General features: G+C 43.5%; 1 protein-coding gene across 1 annotated transcript in view; it reads left to right on the top strand.

The window, feature by feature from the left end:
- The window catches only part of ANAPC5 (anaphase promoting complex subunit 5), a 37,146-nt gene extending 25,765 nt beyond the window's left edge, over positions 1–11,381 (top strand). Inside the window, exons 13-17 of the mRNA XM_056534651.1 lie at positions 3,854–3,975; positions 4,066–4,173; positions 4,683–4,830; positions 5,551–5,713; positions 8,146–11,381. Of these exons, the coding sequence (XP_056390626.1) occupies positions 3,854–3,975; positions 4,066–4,173; positions 4,683–4,830; positions 5,551–5,713; positions 8,146–8,357 (753 nt within the window). The 3' untranslated portion in view covers positions 8,358–11,381. The remainder of the gene's footprint in view (positions 1–3,853; positions 3,976–4,065; positions 4,174–4,682; positions 4,831–5,550; positions 5,714–8,145) is intronic.
- The last annotated feature ends 4,215 nt before the right edge of the window (positions 11,382–15,596 follow it).

Raw genomic sequence — 15,596 nt, 5'->3', positions numbered from 1 at the left:
AAAATTAATAAGGGAAAATGTCACTCAATTAACTGAGAAACAAAACATTTACCCTCCAGAAACTGGGAAGACAAAATGCCAGTAGACAGTCGGCAGCAGCAACCCCCATAAATGCACTAATCCCAAGGTAAATCAAATAGTGTTCATATCGACGTTAAGTGCCACAGTGGTGACTCACTAGCAGGGGCCAGCAGAAGAAACATCCATGTCTCAACCAGCCCATCAAACAAACAGGTATTTTTTAACCCCCCTGTGGCTAGTATGGAGAACAGTCCCCAACAGTCCGCCCCGGATCATCAAAATGGTAGGACCATAACAAGGCAACAGTGAACACAACCCTCCTGTAGAGTCCATCAAGGCATTCCCATAGAATTATGGATGGGTAAGAACATCAGAATCCAGCTGCGGCACTCAGAAGGCATCACGCGGAGAACCCATCTGTCCAGATGGAGATAAAGGGTAGTCTCTAGGCAGGTGAGGGCCGTTATTTGTGCGGGCAGATCTAGCCGTGCTATGAATAGCTGCCTCAGCTGCTGTAGGGCTAGAAAACACTGAAGTGCCACCTTCGTGGTAAATGCGCAGCAAGGCAGGGTACTGAAGCTGGAATTTGACCTTGCGGCAAAATAGTTTGGTGCACACCCCACTGAAAGCCCTGCGTTGCTTGGAAACTGGTGCAGAGAAGTCCTCAAAAAGTAAAACCTGACAGTCCCTGAGGATAAGAGGAGCATTGCGTCTCCGAAAAGCCCACATCAAGGCCTGGCGGGCATTGAAGTCTAGCAGCTTGAAAATGACCTGGCATGGTCGGTCCCGCAGTGAAGACTGAGAAAGTCCCGCAAAAGTAATCCAGGCCCAGGGCGTCAGATAATTCCATTTCACAAATACGCTGAAGATCATTTGCTTTCGCCTGTTCTGAGAGCTCAAAAATACGTAAGTTATTTCTCCTGGACCTATTCTCCAGGTTGTCCAGTTTAGCCCACAAGTCCACATTTTCCTGTTGAAGAGCAGTTTGGGCGGCAGAAAGATCAACATGGCCCCTTTCAAGGGATTTAACATCATTTTGGATTATAGCAACTGTAGCGTTAGTTTGTGCCAAATCAGCCCGCAACTTATCAAAGGATGCCTGCAGCGTCTCCTCCAAGGACTGTTGTATATCAGGTACTATGCGTGCCATCACCTCCACTGCCAGAGATTTGAAATCAAAAAGAGGGGAAGTGGCTGATAGGGCATGAGGTACGTCTGTATATGTAGGCACACTTGGGAGCTGGCGGACAAGTGAGGCACCAGCAGGCAGGGTAAGGCATGAGGGCTGGGAGGAAGAGGAGGCAGGAAGGGGGGGGGCTTCAGGACCCATAGGTGTAGTGTTCCCAGCAGGGTGCGGGAAATCAGGGGTAGCTGTACTCACTCCAGGCACCATACTGTTGTGGGAGGCAGGGGGAGAAAGGAGATCATAGGCTGTGCTGCCGCCGCCATCTTGCGCATAGCCTCGGGAAGCGCTCCGTGCGGAGTGGAAAATTTCTGACCACTCCGCAGAAGATACCCTGCTCTTTTATGGTGTGGTAACAGCCCGCAGGTCCGGGGAGTGCCGAGCCTCCAGGGGATTCACTTGCCGGTCAGCGAGCGGCGCTTAGCTGCGATCGCATATGGCAGAACCGGAAGTCCTCCCTGTTTGATTTTTAAATAGACTGCTTTATTGCTGGCTTATCTACTGCTTTAAAATGTATCTGTCACTTTTGACATATCCTAGCGTTTTGATCGGCGATGGTCAGAGTTCAGACCTCTGCTGATCAGGATAAGGAGCTCCTTTCCCTGCTCTGTGTCACAGATCTTGTCTTATGAAATCCAATATGGAGGCATCAGTGATATCATAACATAATTTATGCAAATATGTTTAGCCTGACATGATTGAGACACTCTCTATAGACTTACATTGCGAGTGTGTCTCAATCATGTGACACAGAGCCAGGAGAGAGCATGCCTAGTGCAAACTTCTGCAGGCTCATTCTCCTGGTGGAGGTCTGACCCCAACCGATCAAAACTTTTGACACGTTGCAAGGACATGTGAAAAGTTTCTTCTTATGACCGTTGCCATTTAAAGAACAGGTAATTACATATTGGTGACATATCACAGGCTTAAAGGGGTTCTCCGGTGCTCCAGTGTTCAGAACATTTTGTTCAGAACATTTGGAGACGGAGACATTGGTCATGATTCCATTGTCATGCCCCCCACACCCCCTTCATTCATGTCTATATGGGAGGGGGAATGTCGGCTGACACGTTGTTGTTATTATTACCTACTGCATGTCTTATACTGCACTTCTCTTAGTATCTATGGGGTTACCCTTAGCTATTGTTTCCACGTTCGCCCCTGCGTGCTACTATCTTACTGCGTATGCGCAGCCACCATTAATAGCGGCCGAAATTGTCATGGTGCTATATATATTGATAATGCTGTCGCAATTTGAATATTCACTCCAGGGCTACTACCACTATGATCATTTATATAGTTACTGTCAATAAGTTATGCTATTTTTTTTAAATAGGGTGTTTTAAGTTATGCAAATGCTTTCCTGTGATCACATGATCGACTCACGTGACTCTGGTGGGTCAAGTGCGTTGGTGTTGACAGCCCTATAGCAAATAGTGCGATCCAGCAGCATATGGCTAGCGCATGCGCATAATATCGAGACTGCTGGCGCATGCGCAGTACGCTCACATCGCGAGGATTTGCGGAACGCAGCATAGGAGAATAGCGCAAGCGCATTCAAGTCATGTGAGGGCACGGATTGGGGTCGGAAGTGCCTACTAGGAGCATGGAGGGCGGAAGTACACGCCACGTTCTGGCGTGTGCTGATGGCCGCTCTGGATGCGAAGTCCAATACTCCACCTGACGGGTATTACAACTATTACTGTGCCATATATAAAGACAGATATGGACAGACTACCCACAACACCCCTGAGGAAGTCACTATGGAGTGACGTAACGCGTGGGGTCCTGGTTGTCCTGTCCTGCACTCAGCTTCTCCTCCGTCTGTGGTTTGCCAATTTGATTATTCACTGTGCTATTGTGTATTCATTTGAGTAGCCATTTTTATTATTTGGTCGGGTATCAGTATTTCTAATGTGTGTAAACTTGGAGTAGCAGCTTTATACTTGACATTTGTGCAGGACAGGTTGGGTAGGGGGCACTTTTTTGCAGCTTTCTTTTTTTCTTTTTTCACGCCCCTCCCATAGACCTGAATGGAGGGGGCGTGGTGTGACGTCATGAGGGGCTTGGGCGTAACGTCACAACCACTGCTGCAGGAACCCGACGTTTGTTTAGAATGCCGGGTGCTGCGAGAGATCCCGGGGAGCCCTAGAAGCGAGATCACCACAATCAGATCTGCCTGTTTTGTATATATGAAACAGAAGGTATATTTGTGCATGTCAGGACAAGAATTGTTATTTGGTAAGAAACACTAGCTAGCGCTCAAGGTCTGTAAATATAAGGTACATGTAATATTGAAACAAGCAGCGGGACCTAGCAGAGGACAGCGGTTACATCACTAAGCTCCGCCCATGCTGGGCCTGGAGCTGAAGTTGAATGAGAAGATTACCGAAGAACGACTGCATAGACCAGGACAAGGTAAGTACCGTTGTCATCACTGTCACCTGCACTACCTGTCGATACCGACAGGTTAGTTCAGGTGACACTGGTGACAGATTTCCTTTTAACTGATTTTTACTGATAAAAAGTAATTTGGCAGCTTTACTGTCTTTTAGCTTTTATCGAATTACCAGTAAAATGTTTGATGTTTATGCAGTTAAATAACACATTCTCATTACATGTTCTCTTACATGATATAATTTTTCCTAGCTGTGGATGCTGTTTGATCAGAAAATTCAGTTTGATAGAGCAATGAATGATGGAAAGTATCACATTACTGAATCACTTGTGACTGGAATCACAGCCTTAAACAGCGTAGAGGGATTGTACAGGTATACCAAGCTGTCCATTGTCCTTTGTGCTCCTTAATGTGAGGCAAGTAGCCATATTTCTAAAGAACAATTTTTACCTTTTATGTTTAGGAAAGCCATTGTTCTGAAAGCACAAAACCAAACAGCAGAAGCTCATAAAATTCTACAGGTGCTGCTTACTCACTGTCAGAAAGTAAAGAACATTGAGATGGTAATCAGGTTAGTCACACTTCATGTATGTAAAGTGCTGCCAATTTTGTTGTGTTCTGCTGTTGCCTTGCTAGAAAGGATATTTTTGGCAGAATCTTTTCATATGTTATGTTATTTATGCGTATAGACAATATACGGGGAAAAAGTGCAAGATTGTCCAGTGCACGTCTCTTGCAACAAGTATGTGTATTGTTTAAAAGCCAAAGACAGGAGACCGAAATTAATGCATTTCAGGCGTGTTAGCTAATGCACCTGAAACAAGTTACTTTGTCTCCTGTCTTTGGCTTTTAAACAATAAATCTACTTGTTGCACAAGATCTGCGCTGGACTATCTTGCACTTTCTCCCTGTTGTTCATGTGCTGCCTCGCACAGAGTCTGGGTCGGTGATAGGCCGTGGGGATGAGCTGAAGCATCCGTTCCTGTATGCTATAGACAATATGCACTATTACCTAATATTGTGACATGCACCACGATGTGGAATTAAAAGCATGTTGCTGTATTTGCTTTGTCTTTTCAGAGTCCTTCTGTCTTTAGCGGAGCTCTACTGGAGATCTTCATGTCATCCAGTGGCACTGCCTGTTCTACTCCAAGCACTAGCTCTATCTAGGGAGTACCGCTTACAGTACTTAGCCTCTGAGACAGTGCTCAATTTGGCTTTTTCACAGGTAGGAAAATATTAAATTGTCAATCCAGTAAGGGGTGCTTATTGCAGCAAAAAAGCTGGTAATTTCAGTTTATAGTCTGCTCTAGATGGTAGCCCCCAGACTGAACACAATTCTCTGTCCATTACCCAAAAGCGCCTACATTGTGCACCTAAGCATCACAACATAGAGCAGTGGAAGAAGGTTGGCTGGTCTGATGAACCATGTTTCCTTTTACATCATGTGGATGGCTGGCTGTGTGTGTTGCTTACCTGGGGAAGAGATGCTACCAGGATTCATTTGGAAAGAATGAGAGTCAGTGTGATGCTCTTTGCAATATTTCACTGGGAAACCAACTATAAACCCTGATATGTCAGAAATGGAAGATTTTATCAAGAAACTATAAAAGGTGTGTCATCAGGGCACCCTAAGCTATTTAATGATAATGCAATTTGTTTGGGTTGGCCACAGGTCCTCTTTAATGCAAATATGACAGCTTGGTGGTGTCCATTCTTTGGTCAGATTGGCTTTTTTGTCTTTTGGAGGCACAAGCAGGACCTACAGAATATTATGCAGGTGGTTTAAATCTTATGGCTGATCAATAGATTAATGGATGACACAAAGTTTCACATGTTTAATAATTTAGTTAAAAAATAATAGGCATGCTTTATCTTGTAATGTGCAATTGCTTTGATCTCTGATCTTAATTGTCACCAGTAATAAATTGCTGTTATTTATTTACAGCTTATGCTTGGCATCCCAGAACAAGCATTGAATATTCTGCACATGGCAATAGAGCCCATTCTGGCTCATGGCGCAGTCCTGGATAAGGGGCGGGCAATGTTTCTTGTGGCTAAGTGTCAAGTAGCCTCAGCAGCATCATATAATCCCCAGAAAAAGACTGACGGTAATGAATTTTACATTTTTTATTTGTTTACAGTGGCAAAACTTCGTGATTGTCACTTAGTGTCCATTGATTTATACGGCACACAAAGAAAACATAGTTCAGCTCACTCATCCCTCCGCACGGCCTGATCTCCAACAGGATGTAGAACAAAACACGGTGCAGGCCAGCGATATGTAATAACTTCAGGTTTATTGGATAAAACTTGCTTCTCAGAGAAAGACAAGGCTAAAACGTACCACTGAACAGGAGAAACACAGATGATGTGTTTCAGGTCATGTGACCCTTCAAAGGAAGGGAAGGGTCACATGACCTGAAACGCATCATCTGTGTTCCTCCTGTTCATTGGTATGTTTTATCCTACCAGGATGTCTCCAAAATGCATGTTTTATCAAATAAACCGGAAGTTATTGCATATCCCTGGCCTGCACTGTGTTTTGTTCTACATTAATTTATACATTTATATCATGCTGTGGCTTGGCACAACCTTTTTAAGCTCGAAGCATGACAGATTCACTTTTAAAGGGGTACTTTGGCGCTAAGACATCTTATCCCCTATCCACGGCTGTCACGCCCCCTCCATAGGCTTGCATTGAGGGGGCGGAGCCGTGACGTCACTATGCTCAGTCCCCGTGATCGACAGTAATCGGACCCGGAGCGAGCACGCCTGGGGGCTGATTCTAACTGGGTGTGGCATTGGAAGATCACGGGGGTCCCCAGCAGCGGGACCCCAGCGATCAGGCATCTTATCCCCTATCCTTTGGATAGGGGATAAGATGTCTTAGCGCCGGAGTACCCCTTTAAGGTTATAAACATGTGATCACAGATTAAAAATGTATTGATTTTTGTTGTGGACGTCTGGTGCATGATCAGTGGCTCTTTAGAAAATGAAAGGTTATGGGGGAGAATTATTCAGTAGACTTATAGAATCAGTTTTCTGGTGTTTTAAAAAGAGAGAAAAAATTTGTGAAAATTTGCACTACACAATAATTTATATACATTTTTGAAAAGTAAGTGGTGTTTAGTGGCGGTGGGCTCTATAGCCCAGTAGATGTACTATACTTTATGCCAAAAGATAGTGGAAGCCTACACTGGCTCCTAGCTGATGTATACCGTATTTATCGGCGCATAACACGCACTTTTTAGTGCGCGTTATACGCCGCTAAGCCGCTGCAGTTTAATGATTTAAAGTGAGCGCTTTAAATCGATGAACTGCAGCGGCTTTGCAGGTGCAGAGACCGCCAGCGCTGCCGGCTTCTCTTCCCCTGCCTGTCCTGGGGTCTAGAGCCCTGCTGCCGGCCCTTCTCTCCCCCTGGCTATCGATGCCGCTGCCCGTTCTCTCCCCCTGACTATCGGTGCCGGCAATGGGGCAGCGGCGCCGATAGCCAGGGGGAGAGAAGGGGCAGCATCACCCATTGCCGGCGCTGCTGCCCCGTTGCCTCCCCCATTCCCGGTTTTATAATTACCTGTTACCGGGGTCGGGTCCGCGCTGCTTCAGGCCTCCGGTGTGCGTCCCCTGCGTCATTGCAATGCACTGCACGCCGCGGTGCACTGACGTCACTCTCCCCCTGCCTTTCCTGGGGGTGTATCGGGGTATACGCATGCACACACACACGCACCCTCATTTTACCAAGGATATTTCAGTAACAAACTTTTTTTACCCAAATATCCTTGGTAAAATGAGGGTGCGTGTTATAGGCCGGTGTGTGGTATACCCCGATAAATACAGTATTTAAATTTGAGTTACTTGGACAGGCAAATATGCACTAACAGTCCACCCGCCCTCTAGTGTATGAAATGCCAGTCCTTATTAATCTGCCCCTATATACTTTTGAATAGAGAAAAAAACAGCACACATTTCACCACTTTTTTACAGTAGGGGGTTTCACGTTACTAGCATTTATGACATAGGTTTTGCATATGTGAAAATTATCTGACTGGTGGGGTCCAATCTCTGAGACCCACAGCAATTCTAAGAGCAAACTGTGCATTGGTGGGATCTCAGTTGCAGACTTCAAGCACATAGACTGTTACTGTATATCTGTGCCATAAATGCTATAGTTGTAGCATCCACCTGATGTTCATTTCTACATTATATGCCAACCGCAAAGTTGTAGAGCGGTGACATCACTCGGCAGGCAAAAGTCCTTTTCAAAGGCTTTATTACAGATGCAGTGTTTTAACTGATACCCTCCTGCTTGACAAAGGCTGGAAGGTAATCTGAAACTATGAGGGTACCCAATATGTGAGGGTGGGACGGACCAAGCCCTCTGAGTTGACATGCATCAAAGAATTCCCAGTGAGGTGCAGTGCCTTTCTACAATTTTGTTTTTTCCCTGATATTGTATGTGCCAGTCAGACTTGCATTTTCTAAATTTCCTTTTAGAATCTAGAAACTGCAAACCATGTTTCTAAACAATTCACTTCTGTTTCAGCATTGGAATCGGCCATACTTAATCTGAACGAAGCTAAAGCTTACTTTACTAAAGTGGACTGTAAAGAACAGATTCGAGACATCCTGTACTTGCAAGCCAGACTGTACAATAGTTTAGGAAAAATCCAAGAGAGGAACAAGTGCGCCATGCTCTTCCGACAGATACATCAGGAGCTGCCCTGCCATGGGGTGTCATTGTTAATCCGCCTGTAAAGATTTTCAAATTGCCAGGCAAGGTTTACTGTTTATTTTATTGCTTAATAGCATACTAAAAGGTTCTATCATCCAATGGTGAAATCCCGCTCTGTGTGCAGCACTCTATTCTAAAATACCATACCAGGCAATAAAAAAATATTGGATCGGTGAATCACAGGCAAATGCTCTGTAACTGGTTATTAAATTGTCATACACTGAAATTAAATATCCATGATGGATATGGTTTCCTACTGATGCAAATATTGCTCATGTGCATTGGGTATATTCTTATTAGAGAGAGGTCAGATACAACTGAGCAAAATATAAAAATGACTTTACCTGTTATGACTAGCAAGACCTTCTCACCTGCTTAAAGTGAACCTGTCAGATCCAACAAAACCTTTTTTTTTATATTACTCAGTATCTAGTCCTGACAATGTACAGCTATTTTTGTGTCTAGCACCATTATTATTTATTTATTACACTTTTATTGTAGCTCACTTGCTTGAAATCCTCTCAAAGGGATGGGGCGTGGCCTCCCTGTGCATTCCTCAGCCCCCTACCTCAGTATGCTGTCCTGTCAGTTCATCTCCTAGCATCAGCAAAACTACAGTATGTCCTCACTGTCAGGGCATGCTGGGAGTTGTAGATTTGCTAAGAGAGATGTGAGCAGGCAGATGGTTAAATTTCCTCTAGCATTAGCAAAACTACAACTTCCAGCATGTCCACACTGTCAGGGCATGCTGGGAGTTGAAGTATTGCTAATCCTGTGAGCGGCAGCGGTGGGCAGACATGTGAACGGCACGGCAGGCAGCTATGTGATTGCCAGCGGCAATATGAGCGGTGGAGAGGGGGATGACTAGTGTGCAGCGCAATCCCGAGAGCTGCACCAGCCGGCAACAACTGTTTTCCCCTGTGCGCTCCTAGCACTCACAGCATCAGTGATGCTAGGAGCGCTCTGATGTCGGCTGTTGTGGAGCTCTGCTGTGGTGAACACTCCTGTGTCCCTCTCAGCTAACAGAATCTGGAGGGAAGCAGGAGTTTTCACTATACCAACAGGGCAGCTATTTACTTACCCTGCGCTCCGAGCGCAGCAGAGCCATGTCCTGTGTGTCCACCCATCATCATGATGCTGCCTCTGAACTCATTGGTGTCCCAGCAGGTATTGGTACCCCTAGTAGCCAGACTTTTAAGCCCTGATTTCTACAAAATTTAAATAAAAATGTTCTAATTAAGTATATTAGAAAAGTTAACCCCTTAAGGACACAGCCCATTTTGACTTTAAGGACACAGCAAATTTTATTTTTGCATTTTCGTTTTTTCCTCCTCACCTTCTAACAATCCTAACGCTTTTATATTTTCATCCACAAGCTAGTGTGAGGGCCTGTTTTTTGCGCAACCAGTTTTCCTTTATGACATCACTCACTTTACCATAAAAATGTATGGTGAAATTTAAAAAATTCTATTTGTGTGGGGAAATTGAAAAGAAAACTCCAATTTAGCAAATTTTGGGAGGTTTCGTTTTCACTCTGTACACTCTGACATGTCTTCTTTATTCTGTGGGTCAATATGATTAAAATGATACCCAGTATTGCATACTTTTCTATTATTGTACCGGTTTAAAAAAAAAAAAAATCTCAAACCTATTTTGACGACCTATAACTTTTCCACTCTTTTGTATAAGCGGCGGTATGAGGGCTCATTTTTTGCGCCGTGATCTGTACTTTTTTTTGGTACGTATATTTGGTGCATATAAAAATTTTAATAAATTACATTTTTTTTTTTGATATCTGACAAAAAAGCAAATTTTTTTTATTTTTATAACGTTTACACTGTTCACCCAATATCATTAACATTATATTTACTTTTTTTTTTTACACTTTAATAGTCCCCACTAGGGTATAGCACTGATCAGTGTTATCGGCTATCTTCTGCTCTGCTCGATCTCAGACCAGAGCAGAAGACCCCTGGAGACGGCCGGAGGCAGGTGAGGGGACCTTCGGCCGCCATGCTGGATGATCGAATCCCCACAGCAGCGCTGCGGGCGATCCGATCATTCATTTTAGTGACTGCACTGCCGCAGGTGCCGTGACCTGTGTTGATCACGGCATCTGAGAGGTTAATGGCACACATCAGCGCAATCGCTGATTGGCGCCGTTACCGGCGGGTCCCAGGCTGCTAATAGCAGCCAGGACCTGCTGTGTATGACCCGAGCATCGGTCCGATGCTCGTGGTCATGTACAGGGCATAAATGTACGTCCTGGTGCATTAAGTACCAGGGCACTAGGATGTACATTTACGTCCTATGTCGTTAAGGTTGTTAATGTGTTGCCAAGATGTTTCTACATGCTCTTCCAGATAGGTCATCAATATCAGATCGGTGGGGTGTTGACACTGAGCACCCTTACCATTCAACTCTGTTCCAGGTCCACAAAGCTGACATGCACAGTGAAACAGACAAAAGCAGACTGCTCCATACATTGTGTATTGGCCATGCTGGGTTACTGCAACTTATCTCCTATTGACTTTAGTTGTTGCAATAGAATCCAAACTGTTGTAAATAAGCATGGCCATATTGTGCTTCTGGCTCTGTTCTCTTCATCTGTAGCATCTACAGACTCTGGTAACCAGCTGATTGGCAGGTCCCCACATGTCAGCACCCCATCAATCTGATCTTGATGCAGGAGATCAGGCCATCAATACATTTTGCCTGGAAAGCTGCATTAGTGGTATTAATTCAATCTTTGTCATTACTACTGGCTTGAATTTGTGGTTTTCTATACAATTGTTTATTAGCTACAAGCTGAGTCACAGGTTTGCTACAAACCATGGATACTGTTGGGAACCAAATTTTCTCAACCTTTTAGGTTGATGACTATCAATAAATATTCCTGTAGTCTCAAGGGATAATGTCTTATTAATACTGGCTGTAATTCCCTGGTGCGAGATTTTGCACTGGAAGATTTATGTAATATGTATGTATAAATATGCTGTGTCAGCATTGCTTTACTCACAGTTGTACATAAAGTATTGTGTAATAAATGACTGTTTCTTTTCTTTTTGTTTTGAGAGTAATGAAACGGTGAGGGACATGTGGGGGACAAAAAAAACCTGCATAGCATTTTGCCATATTAACTAATCAGGTCATTTGGTCCGATGAGTTTCAAAGTTTTAGGCTAAATGTAAAAATTATGAATTAGAATTATAGATTGTATACATGTTCTAAATATCACTTTGTTTAGTAGTATTGTAGCTTCTCTATTTTTATTGTTTTAATCCCCTTTTTTATTTATTTTTTAACATAATACACTGCAGATATTTTGTAAGTTGTAGTTTAATGTAAATTTCATTGCGGAATAATTGGAAAATATGGTATTAAACAGTTTTAGTCTGACTGGCACAAATGATATTACAATTAACCAACTAAGGGAAGCATCTGGCAATCCCAGGGATTAGCACAGAGAGCAGAGTAATGTGATTTATCATTTAATAACACCAGCAATGCCCTTTTCTTTAATCCGATTGCCCTCTGCTTCACCGGTTTTCCTTGCACATCTTTTCAGTGTGTTGAATATAGAAATGCATGAGCTTTATTTTGTGGACAATGTATAGATCTGCACCTTGCACTTGATAATTGAGTAGTATTTAGTAAAATATTACAGTATTTAGAGAACCATTTGGCCCATCTTGTTTGCCCAATAATCTGAATACTATGAATAGTCCCTGGCCCTATCTTATATGAAGGATAGCCTTATGCTTATCCCATGCATGCTTAAACTCCTTAACTGTATTTGCAGCGACCACTTCTGCAGGAAGGCTGTTCCATGCATCCACTACTCTCTCAGTAAAGTAATACTACTATATATTACTGTGTGAACCTTTCCCCCTCTAATGTAAAACTATGTCCTCTTGTGGTAGTTTTTCTTCTTTTGAATATCCTTTCTTTACCATGTTGATTCCCTTTATGTATTTGAAAGTCTCTATCATATCCCCTCTGTCTTGTCTTTCTTCCAAGCTATACATGTTAAGGTCCTTTAACCTTTCCTGGTAAGTTTTATCCTGCAATCCATGTACTAGTTTAGTAGCTCTTCTCTGAACTCTCTGCCAAGTTTCTACATCCTTCTTGAGATACTGTCTTCAGTACTGTGCACAATATTTCAAGGATTTATTAATAATAAATTGCTTTATTTTTGTAGCACCTCTGAAATATCTTAAGAAAACCCACAGAGTACATATTTGAGCCCACAACTACACTTAAAGGGGTTTTCCAGTATTATAAAAACTGCAGATTTGTTTTTAATAAAAACATCATCACACCTGTAATACCACATACAACCTGAGGACAGGTGTGGTGCTAGTAATAGTAAAGTTATCTCTTCTCTGCTCACACAGTGTTCAATGTTAATATAGGGAATAATAACCTTCCCCCTCCCCTCCTGCCTAGTGAATTTAGTGTTACAGACTGAAATGTAGAAGCTATAGCAGTACATAATATTATATGATTTATATTTACCTCCTAATCGTAAAGTTACCTCTTCTCTCCTTAAAAACAGCCTACAGTGTTTTAGTAAATTATATCCTTCACCCCTCCCCTCCTGCCTAGTACATTTATTGTTACAGACTGTAATATAGAAGCTATAGCAGTACATAAAAGTATATAATGTAGATTTACCTCATAATGGTAATGTTACAACCTACAGGGTTAGTATAGGAAATAATACCCCCCCCCCCCCAAATGCCTAGTGAATTTAGTGCTACAGCCTGTAATATAGAAGCTAAAGTAGTACATAATATATGATGTATACGTAGCCTCCAGTATTGCCCTAGACTCATTTGAATGAGTTAGGTAAACCAGGATCACTAAGGCCAAAATGGAATCTGGCCTATTACCGAGGCCAGATCAGGCCTGATCCTTGGGATGAAGGAAAACTGAGGGAAGATGTACGCCAGCCTGAACCTCCAGGATATCGACGGAGCATTGGTTGCCAGCCGGTTGTCCTCCCTGTAAGGGGAGCAAAACCTCTGATCCTTGGTGTTAAACCTTGTTGCCATGAGATCCACCTCTGGCACACTTCACTTGAGAACAATTTGACTGAAGATCTCCGGATGGAGGGACCTCTCCACAGTCTGAAGACTGTGACTCAGAAAGTCGGTTATCATATTGAAGGAGCCACGGATGTGCATATAAGTAGGTGAGGTTTGACTTCTGGCAAATCTGGGATCATTTCTATTGCCTCCCTGCTTCTTAATGTAGAGTACTGCAGTCATGTTGTCTGATTGTACTCTTACCACTTCCTTTTGAATCTGAGGGGCAAAGTGAAGGAGCGCCAGTTGGATTGCTCGTATCCTGTGGAGATTGGACGAGAGTTGCTGCTCCTGGGTTCACCAAGTTTTATTAACTGGAGAATCTAAAAGATGTGGGCCCCAACCTACATGGTAGGAATTGTAGACCTCCTGTCCTTGAGATAGATCCACCACCTGAGGGAGATGAGAGATTGCCAAGACAGGGAGCACAGGGCCATTATTCAGTCAGGGCTGCCATTCCATTTGGAAAGGACCACTGACTCCAGGGGTCGAAGGTGCCACAAAACCCAAGGAACTGCTTCCGCAGACGCTAACATGACCCCCAACATCTTCGAGAGTATGAATGTGTACTCAACAAGGCACGGAGTGGAACTCTGCTGTACTCTGAATCTTGGATCTTCTTCTGGAGTAAGCTGCAGTGACATTTCAACAGAATTGATCATGAAACCTAGGAATCTGACAAAAATTGATGAGTTCACAATTACAAACAGAAGGTGTTTGATACCTGGACCATGATTTTTAGCTATTTCCTGGAACCAAAATGAATTTGAATACAGTGGGGAGAACAAGTATTTGATACACTGCCGATTTTGCAGATTTTCCTATAAGAACATTGTGGAGTCATTTCAACTGATTGTAAAAGTTGTAAATTTTATTACATAATTTAAAATCAAGAAACATTACAAAAAATTGGAAAAACACACTGGGAAAAAGCTCCCACTGGGCACAACCTGCTTACACATGTATATTATATAGAAATAATGTACATTAAGCAACTAATGCCTGAGTCCTCTGTGTATATAAACAGGGTACTACAACCTCAAAAAGACATGAGTAAAAAAAATCAGGCATAGCTATACATACCAAAAGAATATACAGTGGCAAATGCGGAGCAGGGGTGGCGCCACTCCTGCTCCGCATTTGCCACTCTAAATTCTTTTGGTATTAATAGCTTTGCCTGACTTTTTACTCATGTCTTTTTTTGAGGTTGTAGTACCCTGTATGTATGTGTGTGTATATGTATGTGTATGTATATAATATATATATTATTGCTCAAAAAAATAAAGGGAACACGAAGATAACACATCCTAGATCTGAATGAATGAACTAATCGTGTGAAATACTTTCGTCTTTACATAGTTGAATGTGCTGAAATCACAATCCCACAAAAATTATCAATGGAAATCAAATTTATCAACCCATGGAGGTCTGGATATGGAGTCACACTCAAAATCTAAGTGGAAAACCACACTACAGGCTGATCCAACTTTGATGTAATGTCCTTTAAAACAAGTCAAAATGAGGCTCAGTAGTGTGAGTGGCCTCCATGTGCCCGTATGACCTCCCTGCAACACCTGGGCATGCTCCTGATGAGGTGGTGGATGGTCTCCTGAGGGATGTCCTCCTGGACAGTCTGGTGCAATGTGGCGTTGGTGGATGGAGCGAGTCATGATGTCCCAGATGTGCTCAATTGGATTCAGGTGTGGGGAACGGGCGGGCCAGTCCATGGCATCATTGCCTTCCTCTTGCAGGAACTGCTAACACGCTCCAGCCACATGAGGTCTAGCATTGTCTTGCATTAGGAGGAACCTAGGGCCAACTGTACCAGCATATGGTCTCACAAGGGGTCTGAGGATCTCATCTCGGTACCTAATGGCAGCTAGGCTACCTCTGGCAAGCACATGGAGGGCTGTGCGGCCCCCCAAAGAAATGCCAGCCTGCACCATTACTGACCCACTGCCAAACCGGTCATGCTGGAGGATGTTGCAGGCAGCAGAACGTTCTCCATGGCATCTCCAGACTCTGTCTGTAACGGCTGTGGTTAGGTGGATCCACTGACCTGTTGAGGAAGATGGTTTGGGCCGTACCAGGGAGCGGAGTCTAAGGTTTTCACCAGAGCCCACCGCAAAGCGGGATGGACTTGCTGCGGCAGGCGGCACCCAGTTCGCTACC

The sequence above is a fragment of the Hyla sarda genome, chromosome 1 (genome assembly GCF_029499605.1).
Source record: "Hyla sarda isolate aHylSar1 chromosome 1, aHylSar1.hap1, whole genome shotgun sequence".
Lineage (NCBI taxonomy): Eukaryota > Metazoa > Chordata > Amphibia > Anura > Hylidae > Hyla > Hyla sarda.
Note: the sequence above shows the minus strand (reverse complement) of the source record. Positions and strands in the feature narration are given on the sequence as shown.